General features: G+C 46.4%; 7 protein-coding genes across 7 annotated transcripts; 3 read left to right on the forward strand and 4 right to left on the reverse strand.

Moving 5' to 3' along the window:
• Positions 1-39: 39 nt before the first annotated feature.
• BHQ10_004400 (uncharacterized protein) lies at positions 40-2,282 on the reverse strand (the record flags this gene model as incomplete). The annotated part of the gene is made up of 5 exons (XM_040876762.1): positions 40-175; positions 236-1,080; positions 1,132-1,257; positions 1,310-1,895; positions 1,948-2,282. 5 exons carry the CDS (start codon positions 2,280-2,282, stop codon positions 40-42), a joined length of 2,028 nt encoding a protein of 675 aa, XP_040732904.1.
• A 1,520-nt stretch (positions 2,283-3,802) lies between these two features.
• BHQ10_004401 (uncharacterized protein) lies at positions 3,803-5,794 on the forward strand (the record flags this gene model as incomplete). Its single annotated transcript, XM_040876763.1, has 7 exons — positions 3,803-4,199; positions 4,259-4,329; positions 4,383-4,465; positions 4,517-4,911; positions 4,969-5,051; positions 5,106-5,432; positions 5,489-5,794. 7 exons carry the CDS (start codon positions 3,803-3,805, stop codon positions 5,792-5,794), a joined length of 1,662 nt encoding a protein of 553 aa, XP_040732905.1.
• A 546-nt stretch (positions 5,795-6,340) lies between these two features.
• Positions 6,341-8,423, forward strand: BHQ10_004402 (uncharacterized protein; the record flags this gene model as incomplete). The annotated part of the gene is made up of 10 exons (XM_040876764.1): positions 6,341-6,550; positions 6,644-6,870; positions 6,931-7,122; positions 7,181-7,244; positions 7,290-7,409; positions 7,471-7,726; positions 7,782-7,973; positions 8,022-8,080; positions 8,151-8,251; positions 8,312-8,423. 10 exons carry the CDS (start codon positions 6,341-6,343, stop codon positions 8,421-8,423), a joined length of 1,533 nt encoding a protein of 510 aa, XP_040732906.1.
• A 636-nt stretch (positions 8,424-9,059) lies between these two features.
• On the reverse strand, positions 9,060-11,186 carry BHQ10_004403 (uncharacterized protein; the record flags this gene model as incomplete). Its single annotated transcript, XM_040876765.1, has 8 exons — positions 9,060-9,804; positions 9,875-10,170; positions 10,233-10,410; positions 10,466-10,494; positions 10,547-10,869; positions 10,924-11,002; positions 11,055-11,099; positions 11,172-11,186. 8 exons carry the CDS (start codon positions 11,184-11,186, stop codon positions 9,060-9,062), a joined length of 1,710 nt encoding a protein of 569 aa, XP_040732907.1.
• A 934-nt stretch (positions 11,187-12,120) lies between these two features.
• On the forward strand, positions 12,121-16,680 carry BHQ10_004404 (uncharacterized protein; the record flags this gene model as incomplete). Its single annotated transcript, XM_040876766.1, has 3 exons — positions 12,121-14,317; positions 14,375-15,221; positions 15,282-16,680. The coding sequence occupies 3 exons, from the start codon at positions 12,121-12,123 to the stop codon at positions 16,678-16,680; spliced, it is 4,443 nt and encodes a 1,480-aa protein (XP_040732908.1).
• A 774-nt stretch (positions 16,681-17,454) lies between these two features.
• BHQ10_004405 (uncharacterized protein) lies at positions 17,455-18,019 on the reverse strand (the record flags this gene model as incomplete). Its single annotated transcript, XM_040876767.1, has 2 exons — positions 17,455-17,675; positions 17,764-18,019. The coding sequence occupies 2 exons, from the start codon at positions 18,017-18,019 to the stop codon at positions 17,455-17,457; spliced, it is 477 nt and encodes a 158-aa protein (XP_040732909.1).
• A 76-nt stretch (positions 18,020-18,095) lies between these two features.
• On the reverse strand, positions 18,096-18,432 carry BHQ10_004406 (uncharacterized protein; the record flags this gene model as incomplete). Its single annotated transcript, XM_040876768.1, has 2 exons — positions 18,096-18,301; positions 18,357-18,432. The coding sequence occupies 2 exons, from the start codon at positions 18,430-18,432 to the stop codon at positions 18,096-18,098; spliced, it is 282 nt and encodes a 93-aa protein (XP_040732910.1).
• Positions 18,433-20,657: the final 2,225 nt, after the last annotated feature.

A 20,657-nucleotide genomic window follows, 5' to 3' on the forward strand; every position in this document is an offset into this window, starting at 1 on the left:
TGAGGAAGTATTCATATACATGATAGCTACACATGTAGCCTACAAGCTAGGCTTTGTACAGCAACTCGAAGTGACCAGCTGCGAAGCCAGATTTTTATTTGACGGGACATCAATAGCTGGATTTTCTGTGAAGAAGTCTGCAGGGCGGATGTTGAGTTGATAGCATTCCACAGGCCTGTACATACGAAACGCATTAGCATTCATTCAAAAGTCTGGCAGGAACAGGCAATCTTACATGACAGGCCAATCTTCAACTCTAGGGTTATGAGTGATTCCGAAAACACTCCATACCACTACATCTTCATTTGAGACAGCTTCGTCTCGTTTCACGGCATCATAAACACCGCCAATCTCGTCTTGGCTCTGTAGTGTATATTGGCCGCCAGCATAAAGCTCGCCATCCCGGTACTTGGTCACCCATACATGATGTTGGGCAAACTGGGCCCGTCTAGCTTGGATTGATCGTTTGTCAGCCAGTAGAAGCTGCGTTGCCATTGGCGTGAATTTGTATCCCATGGGCCTCTGACTGATTGGGTTGAGTTTATCGGTGTTAACCATCTTGATAATCCGGTTATGCTCGGGTGCCGCATCAAACCAACTCGATCTCTCAACAGGTGTCTTCTGAATTTGGTAGAAGTTTCCTTCCGGATTGGTGATATCGTTCATTTCCACGGCATGGGACTCTTCCACATATACCGTGTTCTTGTGTCCCTCAATAGCAGGGTCGATACGAATGCAAAACACGTGTTGGTGGTTCTGTGCCAGCACACCGTTACCAACCACGTTTCCATATTCGGACACTTTGCCGGGGTCAATGTTCACGACACTGACTATTCCTGTTGCTCGGGATTCAACAGAAATACCGCCAGCGAGGTCAAATTTGTATGCGAAGATGTACTCGTAGTTGGCTAAAGTGATGATGAATTGTACGACCAGCTCGCGGGATCTGGTGACCACGGCACGTCCCGTGCGCCAATTGGTATGTTTCCAGCCGATGCCGTTGTCTTGTTCGTGGAGGCAGATAACATTTGGGGCGGGTTTGGCATTACCTTCGCCGTCTGTGGCGACGGCATCAAAGTACTAAAGAGCTTCATTAGCCTAGAAGCCATATCAGTTGCAAGTTTCACGTACTTTAATAACACCCAAGCAATCGCATCCAAGTGACAGATTGTTGGCACAATTTCCAGCACCTCCATCTCCGAAATCAAATGCTTGCTTGCGATGGAACGGATACCGAGGATCTGCATATGGTACAGTCTGACAACTACGGTTAGCTCGCTCAACGAGTCGGGCCGGACATATTACTCACCATCTCGCTGATACTCAATCGGTAAAGAACACTCCTCCCGTCATAATAAACATCATGTATCGTTGCACCTTCCCGCGGATTAAAGCCCACACGAAACCTCCACTTCTGCCACTCAATTAACGACTTATCCTGCGATACTCTGAACGAAGGACCATTCGGCTGTAGAACATTCAATTCCTTCAAATCCTGCCTTGTACCCTTGGGTAACAGCTCTGGTATATATTCTGCCGTTGTACAATGACCAATAACATCCTCTCTGAAATCAGCATCTGATGCAGTCAGCGGGTCCTCCTTTCCGCCCGTAGCCAATTTGTCGATGCGGATGATCTCGCGTTTGTGGTAATCCATGACGGGGATGATAGGAATAGGGTATGCATAGAAGTTAGAATCGGGGTTTTTGGACCGTTTATCCTGCGCGAAGATGAGGCCTTGGAAGTAGCGGCTGTCATCAGTGACGCGGTCACGACCGCCATAGGGCCAGGGCTCAATGACATAGTCGAAGCCTTCAGGAAGTTTAAACTTGGCGATTGCTTCTTTGAAGAGTGGGGATTCTTGGCAGGTTTTGACGAAGATGTCGAATTCATCACTGTAGCCGTATCAGTATATGTAGTTGGCCTAATGACGGACTAAGAACGCACAGCGTCAAAGAAGCTTGATGTTCTTTCCCAATCACGACATGATTGATTCTCTTCTTGCGCTCAACATCGACAACAGACTCGTGATATTCCGGCACACGATCACCACCGACAACATCATACTGACATTTTGCCAATCGCTGAGGACGAGGCGATGTCGGACTCAATTTTCCGGAATGCTCTAGTTCTAGGTAGGGGACAAGCTCTGCCTTTGGTGGTTCTTGCAGATATATTTCGCGGAAGAAGATCGCTTTGGTGGGGTGGGAGTCGAGGATAATGTCTCTGGCGGTTGTGGTTTCGAGCTCGGAGAGCTGTGAGAGTGGATGGGTGTACATCATGAAACCAGAGTATAAGATCCTTGAAACCAGTTTGAAATGTAAGGCAAGATCGGGATCGGATTCATTGAGCTTCTAATTGTATATATAGGTTTCTCTAATAATTGTGTTGGAGAAGCATGTTTCATAGATAAGGTGACATCGGAACTTTCCGAAGTTCCGAGATTGATAGCTCTGGGGAATAAGCGGGGAGGGTTCCGGCGTTCCGAGGACCTGAGTAGATAGGCTCGTACAAAGAAAAGACATAACTATCCATAGTTTTAGAGAGATAAGTCCCTCTATTCGTCTTATCAAAACTTTAAGCGTTTGTTATCTCTAGAAGCCGAGATACTTGGAACGCAAAACTGTATTGCCTGATAGTTTCTGAGCTTCGGGGTTCGAAGCCCCCAACCCCAATTCCAACATCAGACATTCGGGATCCTGACATTACTGACATTACTGACTAAGCATGTCATTGTATCATATGAGGCAAGACTTCGCGAGAGATGGATGCACCCCAGAATATATATATGAAAATACTACATTGCAAGTACATTGCCCACCGACTATACTTTTCTACACGGCACTGCCCATTCCGGCAAAGATTGACGCTTTCGGCGCAACTCCGAGCGACAATGTCACAAGAACACCACCGATGGTCAAGAAAGAAGACAGCATACGTTCACTCAAACAGCATGAACGGATAATTTCATAACCAGATGGTGCTACGTCTTGCCGGATAGGAACAGGGTCTTTGTTGATCATCCCCACGTTGCGAGCAAGTCGGGGCTCGTTCCGCGAGTCAAGAATCCCGCCTGTACATAAGCCTGGAACTATGATCTACATAAAAGGCAATTACGCACATCTTTCGAATGGAACTTCTCATTTTGGGTTAGTGATTTGAATTTAACCGATGCTTCATTGTTCGTCCTGTACCCCGTGGAGAACCCCGGTTTACATACCAAGGGACTTCTTTTTACCGATCCGAAATCGAGGCTGCAAATGTGCCCGAAATTCTTTCTTGGCCGGATGCATACGCTTGGCTACATGCGCTGATTTCCTACATGTAGCACTCTCACTGAGATATGTATGGGACGTGTTTGATAGGTTTGTGCTCATTCAATGTTGCTATGCCGCTTGTACAACTCTCAGTATGTGAATATTATATCCTAGATACTTAAAATTCGGCGGGATGACCGATCCCTGTCATCCCACTATACTCGGCCATAGAAGTAGGCACTATGAACGGTGAGCCGAAGTCCAATACTTCGACTGACGCAAGTGGAGGATCGCCGGAATTTTTGACCACTTTCCCAGTTGAGAATGGTTGCAGTCCCACTCCCCATGCAGACCAAAGGCACGCAGATGTACTCGTCAGACAACAAATAACATGAGCATGAGCTCCAGTTTAAATACTCGGATGTCCCCCGATGTGCAGAAACTGAAGAATTGTTTCCGAACTCGACGTTTACTGCCTCGAGAAGGCTTTTTCGATTTGTCGCGAATAGTTACAACCATATACCCTAAAACGAAATACCGCCAACATGAGTGACAAAATAAGCTCATGGAACGTCGTGCACCGCTTCGAGAAGCGCCAGCTTCTCATCGCCATCAACTGCGCCGCAGCCCTATCGATCCTCATGTTCGGCTACGATCAAGGCCTAATGGGCGGTGTCAACAACTCCAAGAACTACATTGATCTCATGAAGTTTGGTTACACAAAAGACGTCGATGGTTCACCTACCCCCGTCATTACCAATAGTCTGCTTCAGGGAGGTATCGTCTCGGTGTATTATCTGGGCACACTATTTGGTGCGTTCTTGGGAGGATGGGTTGGTGATCATATTGGAAGGATTAGGTCAATTGCGCTGGGAACGCTTTGGGGCATTGTAGGTGCTTGTTTGCAGACTTCTGCACAGAATCACAATTGGATGATTTGTGGTTAGTAACGATCGTGGTTCATGGAAATACGGTGGGGGCAATGCACTGATATGTCGTAGCTCGTGCGGTTAATGGAATTGGAACGGGTATTCTCAACGCTATCATCCCAGTGTGGGCGACAGAAACAAGTGTACGCATGTCTTATGATTTGTATTAACCAAGGGGATCTGACTTCAAATTCAGGAGCACACTTCTCGCGGACAGTTCATTGCAATTGAGTTCACCTTGAACATCTTCGGCGTGGTTATTGCTTACTGGATGGAGTTGTACGTTGTACCACGTTCCACCCACTACTTATTCACTAACAATCATCACAGCGGTCTCTCGTTCATCGACGGCGGCAAATCAGCTTTCCGATGGCGTTTTCCTGTAGCCTTCCAAATCATCTTTCTCCTCGTACTATTCAGTATGATTTGGTTCTTCCCCGAATCACCACGATGGCTAGTCAAAGTCGGCCGGGAAGACGAAGCTCGCTACATCCTCGGTCGTTTGCGTGGCAATACTACGCCCGAAGAACGCGCAAGAGCAGATCTAGAGTTTCGCGAAATTTCACATATCGCTGAACTGGAAAAGTCGATGACGCATGATCATTCGTATCTGGCGATGTTGTTTGGATACAAGTCTGGGAAATTGCATCTGGGGAGAAGGGTGCAGTTGGTTATATGGTTGCAGATTATGCAGGAATGGACTGGTATTGCAGGTGTCACTGTTTGTACGTTTATTGTTCATCCCCTCTTGGAGTGCCGAATTCGTTGCTGATGTGTTCCAGATGCGCCAACTATTTTTTCGATTGCTGGTTACAACGCCGAGAAGAGTCAATGGATCAGTGGTCTAAACAACATCTTTTATATGGTATACAAATCTTTTCTACGGCACTAGGGACCTTTGTCACTAATTGATATATAGTTCAGTACCCTGATCTGTGTATTCACGTTGGACCGTATTGGCCGAAGATGGACGCTTTACTGGGGCTCAATTGCACAAGCCATCGCCATGTTTCTCGCAGGCGGACTATCGAGACTCGCCATCAATGCCGCAGACGCAGGAGATGCATCCAAAGCTTCTTCATACGGAGCTGGTGCAGCGTCCATGATTTTCATCTACACTGCTGCCTTTGGTGCTACTTGGTTGACAGTGCCTTGGCTCTATCCTGCCGAGATCTTCCCGCTTGCAGTTCGTGCTCGTGGTAATGCGTGGGGTGTAGTCGGGTGGAGTATCGGAAATGGCTGGTTGGTGAGTACTCCTCCCTTTTTCATCTTTCGCAAAGATATAGACTGATTTTTGATTAGATGCTTGTCTGCCCCGTCATGTTCAATTCCATCGGCGAAAAGACGCTCTACATATTTGCTGCCTGCAACATAATCACTATTCCCATGGTTTGGGCTTTGTATCCCGAGAGTAATCAGCGCACGTTGGAAGACATGGATTTGCTATTTGCTGCTGATACGCCGTGGAATTGGGATGCTGAAGAAACTTTTGCTCGTCTCAAGGAGGAGAATGGTGACTTCGTACAGGCACCTGACCGTAAGGCGAGTTTGATGGATCCGGAATCGGCAAAGACGGCGCATGAAGAGGTTTCTACAACAGAGTCATGACTGCTATGGGATCAGTAATCCTATCGATGAGTCCGCCTGGTCATGGGGACTCGCTAACGATTAGACGAAGAGATGCTGAAAGAGTCATGATTGGTGATGTTCCGTGATTAGACGAGAGTTGCCGCGATGAGTAGACTAAAGTATCTTTTTTGCCATCAATGAATGGATTACTCAACCACGGAGAGAGTACGGAGTATATATATAGTGTTGAGAGGCAAGAGTTGCCGCTCTCCCGGTGGATTCCGTACCATCGGCCCGATTATATGCGGTATTTAGTACCCGTACGTGATTGTAACCGGTCAGTCGGCAGAGCTACCCGTTGATTGGTTGATATCAGCAAATAATACACAAATGACCATACGTGACAATACGCATAGCTTTTGCTTTGACAACTTTCGAACGGGCTGACTGACGTTGCACCTTCAAAAGACAAAAACACGTCCCCATCTATATCCTCACCCTCCACCCCCAATCAATTGCATCTGGGGTTCTATTTGTTCGTTCTCTCTGTTTGAATAATTCGGTTTCCCTCTACACATTCGCGCCATGTTCCGCTCAATGCTTCCTGCGCGGAGTGCTCTCCGCACGGTGAGACCTCAGGCCGCCGTTCCTTCGCCCATCGTTCCTGCTCCTTCTTTGAGCCTCTTTGGCCGTCGCGGATATGCTTCTCAGTCGGAAGAGCTTGATCTTGTTATTATCGGTGGCGGTGTTGCTGGATACGTCGCTGCTATCAAGGCCGGACAAGAGGGATTGAAGGTGAGATTTTTCATTGCGGAGCGATCATCGGATAAGCCGTGAATCGACATACTTAATGGATAGCGACTGATATTCGATTGCGACATGATATAGACCGCCTGTATCGAGAAACGTGGAACCCTCGGTGGTACCTGCTTGAACGTCGGATGCATTCCCTCAAAGTCTCTCCTCAACAACTCCCATCTATATCACCAGATCCTTCACGACACCAAAAAGCGCGGTATCGAGGTCGGAGAAGTCAAGCTCAACCTGCAACAGATGTTGAAAGCCAAGGATACTTCTGTTGAGGGTCTTACAAAGGGTGTCGAGTTTTTGTTGAAGTACGTTATTTTTCGTCATCGGTTTCTCGCGGAACATATACCTGACATTTGTTTGAATAGGAAAAACGGTGTCGACTACGTCAAGGGTACCGGCAGCTTCGTGAGCGAGAATGAGGTCAAGGTTAACTTGGCTGATGGCGGCGAGCGCACTTTGCGCGGTAAGAACATTATTATTGCCACTGGATCCGAGTCCACACCATTCCCCGGTCTTGAAGTCGATGAGGAGAGAATTATCACAAGCACTGGCGCTTTGTAAGTGAAGCCTATCAATAAGATTTCCATGTGGTGGCTAACAGTCGCATTATTCAAGGTCGCTCAAGGAAGTCCCCAAGAAGATGGTCGTTATCGGTGGTGGTATCATTGGCCTGGAAATGGTGAATACTCATACTCCGCCTGTCTAGCTTATACTAATAATATAGGCCTCTGTCTGGAGCCGGTTGGGCTCTGAAGTCACCGTTGTCGAGTTTTTGGGCCAGATTGGTGGTCCTGGTATGGACGCTGAGATCTCCAAGGCTGCCCAGAAGATCCTTGCCAAGCAGGTATATCAACTCGTACCAATACTCTCAATAGCGACACCGCTAATACGATCCTGGCATATAGGGAATCAAGTTCTTGACCAACACCAAGGTCACCAAGGGCGACACTAGCGGATCATCCATCTCTATCAGTACCGAAGCCGCAAAGGGTGGCAAGGAACAGACTTTGGACGCCGATGTTGTTCTCGTTGCCATCGGACGACGACCATACACCGAGGGTCTTGGACTCGAGAATGTTGGCATTGAGGCTGACGAGAAAGGACGATTGGTCATCGACCAGGAATACCGCACCAAGCTCCCTCACATCCGTGTCATTGGTGGTACGTACCACTAGGCTCTCAAATGTCTTAGAGAAAGGCTAACTAATATGTTTAGACGTCACCTTCGGTCCTATGCTTGCCCACAAGGCTGAAGAAGAGGCTGTCGCTGCCATCGAATACATCACCAAAGGTCACGGTCACGTCAACTACGCTGCCATCCCCAGTGTTATGTATACCCACCCCGAAGTCGCCTGGGTTGGTCAGAGTGAGGAGGAATTGAAGAAGGCTGGTGTCAAGTTCAACAAGGGTACGTGAGAGGAGCTGGCTGTTTATGATCCACGCTAATTGTCACTAGGAACCTTCCCCTTCTCCGCCAACAGCCGTGCCAAGACCAACTTGGAGACCGAAGGTTTGGTATGTTTACCCTCACAGAACATCAAAATCTTATATTGCAGGGTAGTAACATAAGCTAACCTCGATGAAGGTCAAATTCCTTTCTGACGCTGAAACCGACCGCATCCTTGGTGTCCACATCCTTGGCCCTAACGCTGGTGAGATGATTGCCGAAGCCACCTTGGCCGTTGAGTAAGTAGCCCTTTTCCCCCAAACAATTTACACAGGAAGGTGCTAATGTTATTTCAAAAGATACGGCGCCTCCAGCGAAGACGTTGCCCGCACATGCCACGCCCACCCTACCCTCGCCGAAGCCTTCAAGGAGGCTGCCATGGCCACCTACTCCAAGGCCATCCACTTCTAAACCAGCAAACACTCCCTGCATCTGCCCTGCATGGAAGAGTCTCGGCCAATATCAAAGGTCGAAAAAAGATAGATAATCACCTGTATTCATTCTTCTCATAAACTTCCATATTCCCTCCCGTTCTATCTCTTTCTCCTCGGTATGATAACCACCGGCCTTGACTCGTCCATTCGAGAAGGGTTCCTGCAATTTTTCTGACAAATTATACTATGTATTACTGTGCTAGCAACTAGCGAGGGGAGATGTGGTTTCCCTTTACTGTTTTCTGTTTTTTATATTTTCGTGTAGAATTCTATGGATTTTTGTCGCAATTTACTTTTCGTTTTGTTGATAGACAGTATTTGGCATAGAGTGTGCGTAATATATAGGCTTGACAAAAATTGAGATGAAACCACCAGCATATATTATTTCATCGCCCGCACTTCCGGGTCGCTTAATCCGTCAAACTACTTCCATAAAGATGCGAAGAAGACGTGAACAGTTCCTTTGCGTAAGTCATCGTTGGCGCGAGAGGTTCTATCCATTCGGACAGGACTGCGTCGAAGACATCGCAGACCCGGCCGACGGCTTTGTCTTGGTTGTCGCTCCAGGATTCGATGTAAACTATTAACCACAACATCAGTAAACGCATATTATTCAAAGGTGGAAGGAGATAGATAGGGGGATGAAGGGAGGTGTACATTTGACCTTGGGCTCAGTACCCGACCCTCTCAGCGTGAACTTGATATCATCATCCAGCCAGAGAGTCAACATATGACTACCCTTATCAACAGGTAACTCGGGCACATTATCCGGTGTATCCGAATCATACCCCAAGGTCATATCGCGCCAGCGCGTAATTGTGAATTTCCTCTTTTGGCCGAATGTCGCTCCTTTTTTCCATTTGTCGTTTCCGGCACGGATTTTGGTGAATAGATCGGCCGTGGTTTGCGGATTTGGAGAACGGAAGTAATTGTTGAACGTTTCGTGGTGGCCGTAATTTTTGAAAAGGTCGCGAAGTTTATCGAGCGGTGTTAGGCCCTGTTTTCGCCAATGGGCTTCAGCAAGCAAGAAAACTGCTGCAGCAGTCAGGCCGTCTTTGTCATAGCATTTTGTGCCAGAGAACATGTAACCGATTGCTTCTTCAAAGGCAAAGGGGACAATGTAGCCTTCCTTCTCTTCGAGATCGCGCGCAATACTGCCCATCCATTTGAACCCTGTAAGGGTTTCGCGGTATTGGATGCCATGGGCGGCACACATTTTGGAGAGCATGGTTGTTGAGACGGTGGTGTTGAGCATATAGTATCCGTTTTTGGGGCAGGGAAACTTGAGATTTTCGATGATGTGTGCAGCAAGCAAAATGCCGATTTGGTTGCCGGTAAAGGTGTACCAGGATCCGCGTCTGTTTTCGAGCAAGAATAGAAATGATTAGCGATGCACATAGGTGCATGGTGGGATGAACGTGGACTTACTCAGGCATAATCTGCGCTGCCGCAAAACGGTCAGCGTCAGGATCATTCGCGACCAACAAATCGCATGAATTTMCCTCGCCAGCCATTATGGCGAGGTCGAGAGCATGATCCTCTTCTGGGTTCGGAAAGGGGACCGTGGGAAAGTTCGGGTCTGGTTCGAACTGTTTATCGACAGAAATCATTCCAGTACCGATACCGGTTTGTTGTAGGAGGTGTGGTAGAAAGTTGCCTCCCACGCCATGTAGAGGTGTGTAACAGAATTGTGTTGGGAGAAGAACTTTCGGCACGGTGGATTTCTAAGATAGGTGTCAATAGTCAGATTCAAATTGACTCCACGGGGTAAAAGTCAATGACTTACAGCGTAAGTGACAACAGCATCAACCCATTCGGAGAAATTATTCGTAAAGATGGATCTGCTGAATTCATTTTCAGTTCCTGTCCTCCAGGCATCCTTCCATGGTACTAAATTCTCCTCGATGTGCTGCGATATTTCTGCGTCCCAGGGTGTGTTCACTTGGACCCCCCCTTGAAGGTAACTGATGTTCAAGTCAGTGGATGGCCGAGATATGTGAAATTTTAGAGATTGCGAACACTTTATAACCATTGTCTTTGGCTGGATTCTGACAAAAAGTCAGCTTGCCACTTCAGTTCATGGGAATTCGTGATACTTACATGACTAGCAGTGATCATAACACCTGCAGCTGCTCCCGTATGACCCGTAGCCCATGCCACCAATGGCGTAGGTATGACCGATCCAAGCCATTGGACTTTGAACCCCATGGCCACCATGGCATTGGCCACAAGAACAGCAAATCTGTGCGAATTGTGTCGTGCATCGGCACCAATCACAATCCCATTTTCAATGGCACGTTTTTCATTAGTCGCCTTGAGGAATTTCGCTAATCCCTGCGAAGCCTGGATGACAGTGAGAGAGTTCATAAAAGCAAATCCAGCGCGCATTTCGCCGCGGAGACCGGCAGTGCCGAATTGGATTCCTGTATGTCGTTAGGTATGGAAGCATAAATCATGCAAAGATGTCGTATACTAACTGTTCCTGAGACATTTCTCCAACTCGGGTACATTGTTTTCGTCTTTGAGACTGCGAATCTCTTGTAATGTCTTATCATCCTGGGCAAGCAGTGAGTTAACATATGTCGAGCGATGCAAATGGATGTCTTACCTGGTCCCATTCCAGCCACTGGTTTGTCAACTGCCAAAGAGGCGCCTGTGTTATGAGTCTGATTAGTCTTGTATTTCTTTAACGACTTCCCACAAGCAACTACGATGAGAGTTGTACCTCTGGAAACGACATATTGTATTCTTGTCCGTTGTGTACCTCCTTGTCTGTCTGAGCACAGAGAAAGAAGGAAACAACAGAGGTTGATCACTTATCGATAAGGAAAAGCTACATGCCTTAGGCACCAAGGCACCCACATCCCACCATCCGTTTCGACTGCTACAACTGAGTCTCAATATCCCCCATGCATTTCTTTACATAGTATAACTATACTTCGTACCTACATGTAGATATGGGGTTTTCGTATATGATATATTGAAGAATCAAGGTAAGGAGGACAGGATACGCTTCGCCACCACGCCGCTTCAGCTACGATTCAGCTTCTCTAATTAAGGCCCCGCAATATATTGTCGGTATTAGGTAGGATTGTAGTTTTCGTAGCCAGAATCATGAGTCATATTGAGCTATCAACATGTTGCAATTGACTAGCAAATGGCACTATATCGAGTAGATTGTGGTTGGTGGCTTGCTTACTAAAGCGCCCTTTAAGCCGCTCCTTCTCTTTCGGGATTGCGTCAATTCCTCCTTCTTATCACCACCGCCGGTTGCTTCTGAGCCTCGTCCCTTTTTATTCCTGCTGCCTACTTTTTTATGATTGCATCCCATATATACAACTACCAGCAGTGGGCTTGTCGGTGAAATCATCAACTGGGGAGATTCCGCAAACTCACCACTCAATTGCTAGTTTATTGTTCTGCCTACTCTCTACAGCCCTCCCGCCAGCCATTGACGATCGTCTCCAAAATAAAGAAGGCACTCATGTCACATCATTCTAACCGATCATCACTGGTGCAATTATATATTAGAACTTGATTCAAGACTGCCCCGCTTTGGGGATTCGAGAGTCAGAAAGTATAAGTAGGAGGAGAATGCAAGTGCAGAAAGGATTCATTTTCTAGTTAGAATCTTCCTTTCCATCATTTCATCCCAAGGAAGGATTATCTTGAATATGGAGACTCTACTGTTCACAGCAGAGCATAACAGCTCGATTCTTTCCAATTATGGAGATATCAATTCCTTTGGCCCCACAGCAAAGGCTGCCTTTGATTTCACTCCTCTATTCGAAGATACCATGTTCAGCATGATTCCATCGGCATTGCTCCTTCTTGTCATGCCATATCGCATATTCACTTTGCGTGGCCAACGACCAAAAGTTGTCCCAGGGGGGTTCTTATATGATAGCAAGCTTCTCTTCATGGTAGTCTTTGCTGCAATGAACCTAGTATTGCTTGCCATGCACGCCCTCAATTCATTGGAACGTACCAGGGTCACTATAGCTGCTGCAGCACTGACGTTTATTTGCACCTTGGGCCTCTGCGTGCTATCGCATTTGGAACACATTCGGTCCATCAGGCCGTCTGCAATACTGAATGGATATCTGTTGTTGACTCTCATTTTTGATATTGCGCGCTTACGCACACTATTCCTCTCCAATACAAGTCGATCTATTGCTGGCAGCTTTGCAAGTATGGTTGGCGTCAAGGTTATGGTACTTCTCACAGAGGCAACGGAAAAACGAGGCATATTACTTGAACCGTATCAAAATTTATCGCCTGAAGAAACAAGTGGAATATACAGCAGATCTTTTTTCTTCTGGCTTAACTGGCTTATGACGACCGGCTTTCGTCGTCTTTTACACAACGAAGACCTATACCCTATTGATCGTGAAATGTCCTCCGCAGTCCTTCGAGAACAAATGCAGCAAGCATGGAACGCTTCACCGAAAGAAAGCTCAAGAGCTCTTCTCTGGGCGGTATTAAGAGCCAACATCAAGCCATTCCTTGTTTGTATTATCCCACGGCTATCGCAAAGCGCCTTCCGTTATGCACAACCATTCTTGTTGTCCAGGACAATATCTTTTGCCAATGATCTGTCACAACCTGAAGAAATAGGCTGGGGCCTAACGGGTGCCTTCTTTTTCGTTCTTTCTGGGTTGGCGTTATCAAACGGATGGTACTATCATATGACCTATCGTTTAATGACCAGTATCCGTGGTAGCCTGATTAGTATCATATATGCCAAAACGGTCGATCTAAATATTACTGCACTCGACGAGTCGGTCGCTGTTACTCTCATGTCCAATGATTCCCAAGCAATTTGCAATGGATTCGAATTAATCCACGAATTCTGGGCCGTGCCGATGGAATTGATAGTGGCAATTTACTTGCTTTCTCGCCAGCTCGAGGTCGCATGCCTAGTTCCAGCAATTATTTCGCTTATTTCCGCTGTCTGCATCCTGGCTATTGCAAATCTGATGGGCCAGGCGCAAAAGAAGTGGATGAAAAGCATACAAACTCGCGTTGATGTGACAGCTACTATGTTGGGGTCAATGAAGTCGGTGAAAATGCTAGGGTTCTCTGACTGGTTGGGCGAAATGGTCCAAGGGCTCAGGGTTACTGAACTTTTGGTAGCAAGCCTATTTCGCAAGCTACTTATGGTACGAGTTCTTCTAGCAAATCTACTATCAGTCCTGGCTCCATTCGCTACCCTTGCTTTCTACACAGTTGTGCTAGTTTCGCAAGGTCGCATTCTTAATGCCGAGACTGCGTATACGGTTTTGACATTGATTTCTCTCATCAGCTCGCCTATGAATACATTGATCCGTGGTATCCCTATGATGAATGCAGCGACGGCGTCCCTGAACCGCATTCAAGTTTACCTCGAATCTGATGAGCGGAGAGATAACCGGTTATACCTTCAGGAAGCTTCCACTTCTACTTCGATTGATCCGCCACTAGAGGAAGAAGGTATAGAGTTGCAGAGTCGCACAAAAACTGCTTACAAACAGCATTCTCAGTTGATAGTCGCACGAGATGTTACTTTCTCATGGACCAATGACGAGAAGCCTGTTGTGCGGGATGTTAATTTTAGTGTCTCTCCTGGTCAATTATGTATAGTGATTGGTCCAGTTGGGTGTGGCAAGAGCACGCTTTTGAAGGGCATCCTCGGGGAGACACTTTCCACAAAGGGCTTCCTTTATACTAACTTCGAGGAATGTGCATTCGTAGATCAGACTCCATGGATTCGCAATGCAACTTTGCGAGATAATATTATTGGCCTGTCCGACTTTGACGAAGAGTGGTATAAAACTGTTGTAAAGGGATGTGCCTTAGACCAGGATGTTGCTATATTGCCAAATGGCCATTGTAAGTGGAAGCTCATTAATATAAATTCCAAAGCGACTAGCTAATCATCTGTGATAGTTACCAAAGTTGGAACTTCTGGTATATCCCTCTCCGGTGGCCAGAAACAGCGCTTAGCTCTTGCCCGTGCCGTATATGCGCGTAAAAAAGTTGTTCTTCTCGACGATATCTTCTCTGGGCTCGATGCCGATACTGAAGAACGCATCTTTGTGCGTCTTTTCTCCCAGCAGGGATTGTTTCGAAAATTAGGAACTTCTGTTTTACTGGTTACACATGCCGTGCACAGGTTATCATATGCTGATCATGTTATAGCCATGACAGCTGATGGCTCGATTGCTGAACAAGGCACTTTTGAACAACTCAAAGAATCTAAAGGCTACGTTGCAATGTTGGAAGCAGATTACAAAGCCGAGAAGTCAAAGGAAGATGATAGCGAGCACGAAAAACCAGCAAATGTGGTGCATGCGGCTCTCTTCGAAGAAGAGGAAGAACAACTAGTTCAGGAAGAGGACACGCAACTGCATATCGCTCAAGAAGATCTCACTCGCCAAACTGGTGACTTATCTCTTTACTTGTACTATCTACGATCCGTTCACTGGGCATCGTCGGCGCTCTGGGCTGCCTGCTTTATAGCGTTTGGGGTGGCATCTAAGCTCGGCGAATATGTTGTCAACCTCTGGTCAGAAGCAACTGAGAAAGAAGGAAACGGTGCCAACGCGCTATATCTAGGAATATATGGCATGCTGACAATGATTACCATGGTCTCTCTTCTGGGCGGTGGGTACCATTATATCTTATATTTTGCCCCAAAAAGTGCCAAAACTTTACATGCACGGGTTTTGACTGCCGTCATGAATGCACCTCTCTCGTTCTTTACATCTGTGGATGTAGGTACAACAACGAATAGGTAAGCAAGCTGCATTTCGTCAATTATTTGTTCAGTGTGTTAATATGACCAACGGTACAGATTCAGTCAAGACATGACCTTGATTGATAACGATCTTCCATATGCCATGATTGATTTTCTCCTAGCGCTTTCAACGGGTGTCATGTCTGCCATTCTAATGTGCATTTCTGCTCGCTATTTTGCTGCTACGATGCCTCCTGTCTTTCTTTTGATGTGGGTGCTGCAGAAATTTTACCTTCGAACCTCTCGCCAGATCCGTCTACTCGATCTAGAAGCCAAATCACCCCTCTTCTCTCAATTCCTTGAAAGTCTTTCCGGCCTAGTAACAATCCGCGCATTTGGGTGGTCTTCTAGATTCGAAGAACAGAACCTAGTCTTGCTTGATACGTCTCAAAAGCCATTTTATTTGCTTTACTGTATTCAGCGCTGGCTTGGGCTAACGCTTGACCTTACTGTCACCTTGCTGGGAGTGATTCTAATGGTGATGATTGTTAAACTGCGAAGTGAGGTTGGTGCTGGCTATGTTGGCCTAGCGATTTTGAACGTTATCACTTTTAGCCAGTCTCTGTCGTTCATCATTCGCAACTGGACGGAACTTGAGACTTCTATAGGTGCGGTCGCTCGGATACGTGAGTTTGTTACAACTACGGAAAATGAAAATCGCCCAGACGAGATTTTGCCACTACCAGATGGTGGCAGTGACGGTACATCTCAATCGTGGCCTCCGAGGGGATCAATTGATTTCCGCAACGTTTCTGCAGCATACAACAAAGGCGGAAATAAGAAGCTCGTAATTCGTAATCTGTCACTGTCCATTCGTGCCGGTGAGAAGATTGGAATCTGTGGACGAAGCGGCAGCGGAAAAAGTTCCTTGCTGGCTATATTATTTCGAATGCTCGAAGTCGAACCAGGCAGTTGCATCACTATCGACGGCGTTGATATCACGCGTGTACCTCGTCAGAAATTACGTACAGCTCTGAACGCAATCCCACAAGAGCCATTCCTTACACGCGGGACTGTACGAGTAAACGCAGATCCATTGGGCACCCACACTACTCAGGAAATCGTAGACGCTCTCCGCAGTGTCGAACTGTGGGATCTCGTCCAAGAAAAAGGCGGCATTGATACTGACCTAGACTCCAATTTCTTCTCCCACGGCCAACGACAACTGTTTTCCTTAGCCCGCGCCTTACTTCGCGGCAGCAAAATCATCATCCTAGACGAAGTCTCCAGCAACGTAGACGTCGTCTCAGACGCATTAATGCAGCGCGTCATCCGCGAAAAATTTGGTGATTGCACCATTCTAGCAGTTGCGCATCGATTGGAAACGATTATGGATTTTGATCGGGTGGCKCTTATGCATGAAGGGGAGCTTGTGGAGTTGGATTCGCCGCAGGCATTGTTAGCGAGGGACAGTGCGTTTAGGGAGCTTTATGAGTCGAGGAGTTTGAGTGGTTGATCTCGAAACTTAGGTACATTCAATTCTTATTCGCCGCAAATTTAGACACTGGGTATAACCCCCACGTGGATTGTGAACAAGTACAGAAGCTTTTAGGAGTCTACCAAGGTCTATCTTACATATTTTAGTGAACCACAATGTAGCTGAATGTCAAACAAACAATTTGATGGTATTTCAGTTGATAAGGACCGTCCTTGTTCGTATTAATGCCCTGTCCTAGAGGTGACTTGTGGATTGCTGAATTTGTTGAATACCGCAGTGAGATCGCCAATTGATATCGGGACCTCTTGTACATCGGATTGTGCTTGAAGGTCGTGCCAACATGGATCATAAAACCAACGAGCGAATGCATATCGGTGAAGCCGCTTTCTTTGAATCCGATGGGTAGAAGGTAGATCATCCCATATAACTGTGCTCCATATATCCATATCCATGTCCGCATTCACGTCAGCGTCAACGCTCATTTCCTCTTCCCCTTCTTTTCCAACATCAATTTCTGGCTGGCGATGGAGTAAGATATAGAATGTAAGGAGAAATAGGCTATCTGCAATCTTTCTCTCCGGCCATTGCAGATGCCAATCTCATATATTTCTTCAATTCTATAATTGTACTCAAGATAGAAAGAAAAAGACATCATTGGCACGAGTTGGATCTGTGGAGCATGCTGTCAGCAAGTCGGTCTAGCGGTGCGAAACTGCTTTTCCAGAAGCGGCCTGTAGCTCCTTCAACCACTCTAGAGAGCCTCCCGATTGGCACATCGAGCAAGCATTTGTTCTAATTGATTATATTTGTCCGCGCTCCTGGTATTGATCTCAGTAGCTTCTGAGGGACTAACATGCCACGCAGGCACAACTCGAAATGGAATGAGTTGAGCAAGCGGTAGTAGAAGACCTGAAAGGGGTAGAGCTGCCCGAACCGACGCACCCGTCCAATCGCCTGACAGGTAACGTGAGTGGACGGCGGGTAGTCAAACAGGTGGACATTATAACAATCCCCTGCATATTTCAACCGTTGTGACGTTCATGTCTTGAAGTCGAGACATTGCAATTTGCATTCTGCGCAGCTATCGGTATGTAAGCTTACCTTTCTTGTACTTGTCCGTTACGAACAGAGTACCACGTCTAGGTTTCTTGCCTTGTTGATCATAATCGTCCAGGAACTCGTACCCTGCTGCATCCTTGTTGGACTTGACATTAACGCCTGGGTATAGTTGCGTGCTTGCGCTGTTGTTTCGTACAAGTGCTTTGATGTCATGAATTTTGTTTCGAATCTCGACGTTCTCAGGCTTGTCGGATGTGAACTTTGCGGCGATAATGCGACTCCATTGCAAGATAGACATTTCGCGAACCTTAATCTTCCAATTTTTGCTTCCTTAATCACAGACCTCGTTTATTTTTCACAAAAATTGGGTGACCTCAAGCTTGGGAAGAGTTTGACGTTTCTGGTGGCTCTAGCGTTTTGACAGTGGAAAGAGATTCCTCTGAAAATTTAAGAATATGGTTTGAAGAAATCTTTTTCTCCTCACAGTCCTCTTGCTCTGCGGCTATGTCCTCAACCTCTAGATAGTCGAAATAGTTAAAGACATCAATAGTTTCGCCTCCGTTCTTTTCGGAATTGAGATCTGCGAGTCCAAAAATTAAAATCAGCTGTATCATTCATGGTCGGGATACACATACCAAAGGCGACCGCAAGCGAGAACTGCTCAGGGCCGAACGCAGCTACAACACAGCGGTCTGCAGGCGACACAGTCATCTCAATAAGCCGCCACATAAAAAGTGTAATCCTCGGAGCTTAGCCTCATTCGCCGTTCCATGAGTCTCTAGTTGCAGACTGGGTTTCGTCGTCGACAATCACGTTCTGAAATATTGTAACCAAATCACCCCACTTCTCGGTCTGCTGGACGACCAACTTGTATCTGGAAATGCGGTCTGGAGTCATGTATTCAGACATCAGTATGCATATCTGGAAGCTGGGAGTTGATAGTATTTTGCTCGAATATATACGGAAAAGATATAGAATAGAAAACCCGGCGAGTAATAGGAAGATTTTCAGGAAGAGCAATTTGAAGACATTTCACGCCCCTTTAATAGAAGAAGCAGGCAACAGCTGTGGAGCCAGATCGATAAGTCCTTTGTTTCGCTTTGTTCGACCTGTTTTTCTTTGCTGAGGTAGGGCATCACGTCTAGAAAAGGCACCGCTCTTTCATCGGGCAACTTCAAAAGGAAGACAGCAACGCCAGACCACTAATTGCTAACCCTGTGCGATCGCTATTTTAATCCAGAGAATGACTTTCTTTCAGCGATGTTCAATCTCTTTGTCCTAATGGGATATTTTGTGGCGCTTCACATACGACGTATTATCTTGGGTTACTTTCAGATTATCTGTACGACTAAAATTGAATTCGCCACTGTCTGCTAGCTTTGATTGACAGTGTTTCAAGGTTTGTTTCACGAAAATGATATCGCGATAGCATCAATTGTCGGCCGTCCTTTTTGTAGAGTTCTATGTGTCATCAATAGTACTGTCATTGTTTCCCAGATAGGCACCGCCTGGCGGGTTGCTTGCCTAGGCAGCCACGGCCGCTCTTCGGACACTCAGGCATTTACATGATCCATTGCCTGTCGAACCTGATATCTACAACTTCTCCGACAATATTGCCACTCAAAATTCATATCGCCTTGAAATCTCTACTGATTTTGATCCTGATCATGGCTTCCGAGACACGCAAAAGTATCATGTCTCTATACGAATTGGTTCGTAAAGCAAACACAAATGAGGCACTTTCAAATGATCCTGTTGTCCCAGAGAAATTCCTCAGATCCAATTCAATCAGCGTAGGGCGCCTTGAAATGCATGATAGGTGGTCAAGTTCCACCCCTCCAGTCATGTTTCGTTACTTCGCAGATTTCAGTATCAGCTACCCTATCGACGAGGGAAAAATTGATAAAGATCTGTTCCCTAAGTTTGTTGAATTTGATCCATCCCAGCCTTTGATGGATTCGACAACCCGACCAACTTATCTCGCTCAGTACATTGACAGATGGGTTGAAGGTGGTGTGATTCCAAGAAGATTGCCTCGAAGTGTCCCAAGGAAGCCACTGTACGAGCTCCGTGGAATCAGGCCTGTTTAGTAATAATCACCTTTACCCCCATACTAGCAAGACATGATGTTAACATAATATTCAGTCCCCCAAATCATCTCTACAGAGATGAAGACGATTTTGAACGGCCATTCCTCAATGGATGGGGTAATTTCGTTTATGAATACGACCCTAAATCTTACGGTGCTTTATATCCCCATGTCATACTATTATCTGATCAGCATCACCAATGTCAGGGGAATGAAATACTTCGTGGAGAGCTTGAAGTTATTCTCACAGCGATGCGCAATCGTGCAATTCAACCAAAGGGTGAGAGGGATGAAGATGATGACAACTACGATAACACTATCATTGAGACAAGTGAGGAAGCACTTCAATTTCCGAACGAGCACAGATTCCCGGTAGGCATTTCATCCTATCATGCTAGTCTACTCTACTTCTCGAAGTTACGGTCGACATTACTGACTCTCCTGAATTTCATTAGGTGTTAATGGTCTCAACAATACCTCCGTCGCACGTTAGAATGCTGTATGCTTGTATGTGTGGCACACAACTGCTCATCCGCTATTCCCTCTCATTGAGCTTGGAGAGACAGAATACTGCAATATTGAACACGTGTGCGTCGTTTATTCTAAGTGCCCCATTGCACGAAATCGAGCTAGAACCGATTCATCATTCGGGAATTCCGATACGAAACGACCTGCGTCGCTGATCTCGCAACAACGGAAATTGAAATACATACTTAGGGGGTCCAAGCAAGTAATGAATTCTGAAGTATGATGAATACGAGAATTGACGCTTACTTGAAGGTCTCATCTTCACGGTGCGTTCTTATGTGCTGACTGTGTATGTGGCCCAGTTCAGATTTTCATGACT

The sequence above is a fragment of the Talaromyces amestolkiae genome (assembly GCF_001896365.1).
Source record: "Talaromyces amestolkiae strain CIB chromosome Unknown scaffold7.1, whole genome shotgun sequence".
NCBI classification, from domain to species: domain Eukaryota; kingdom Fungi; phylum Ascomycota; class Eurotiomycetes; order Eurotiales; family Trichocomaceae; genus Talaromyces; species Talaromyces amestolkiae.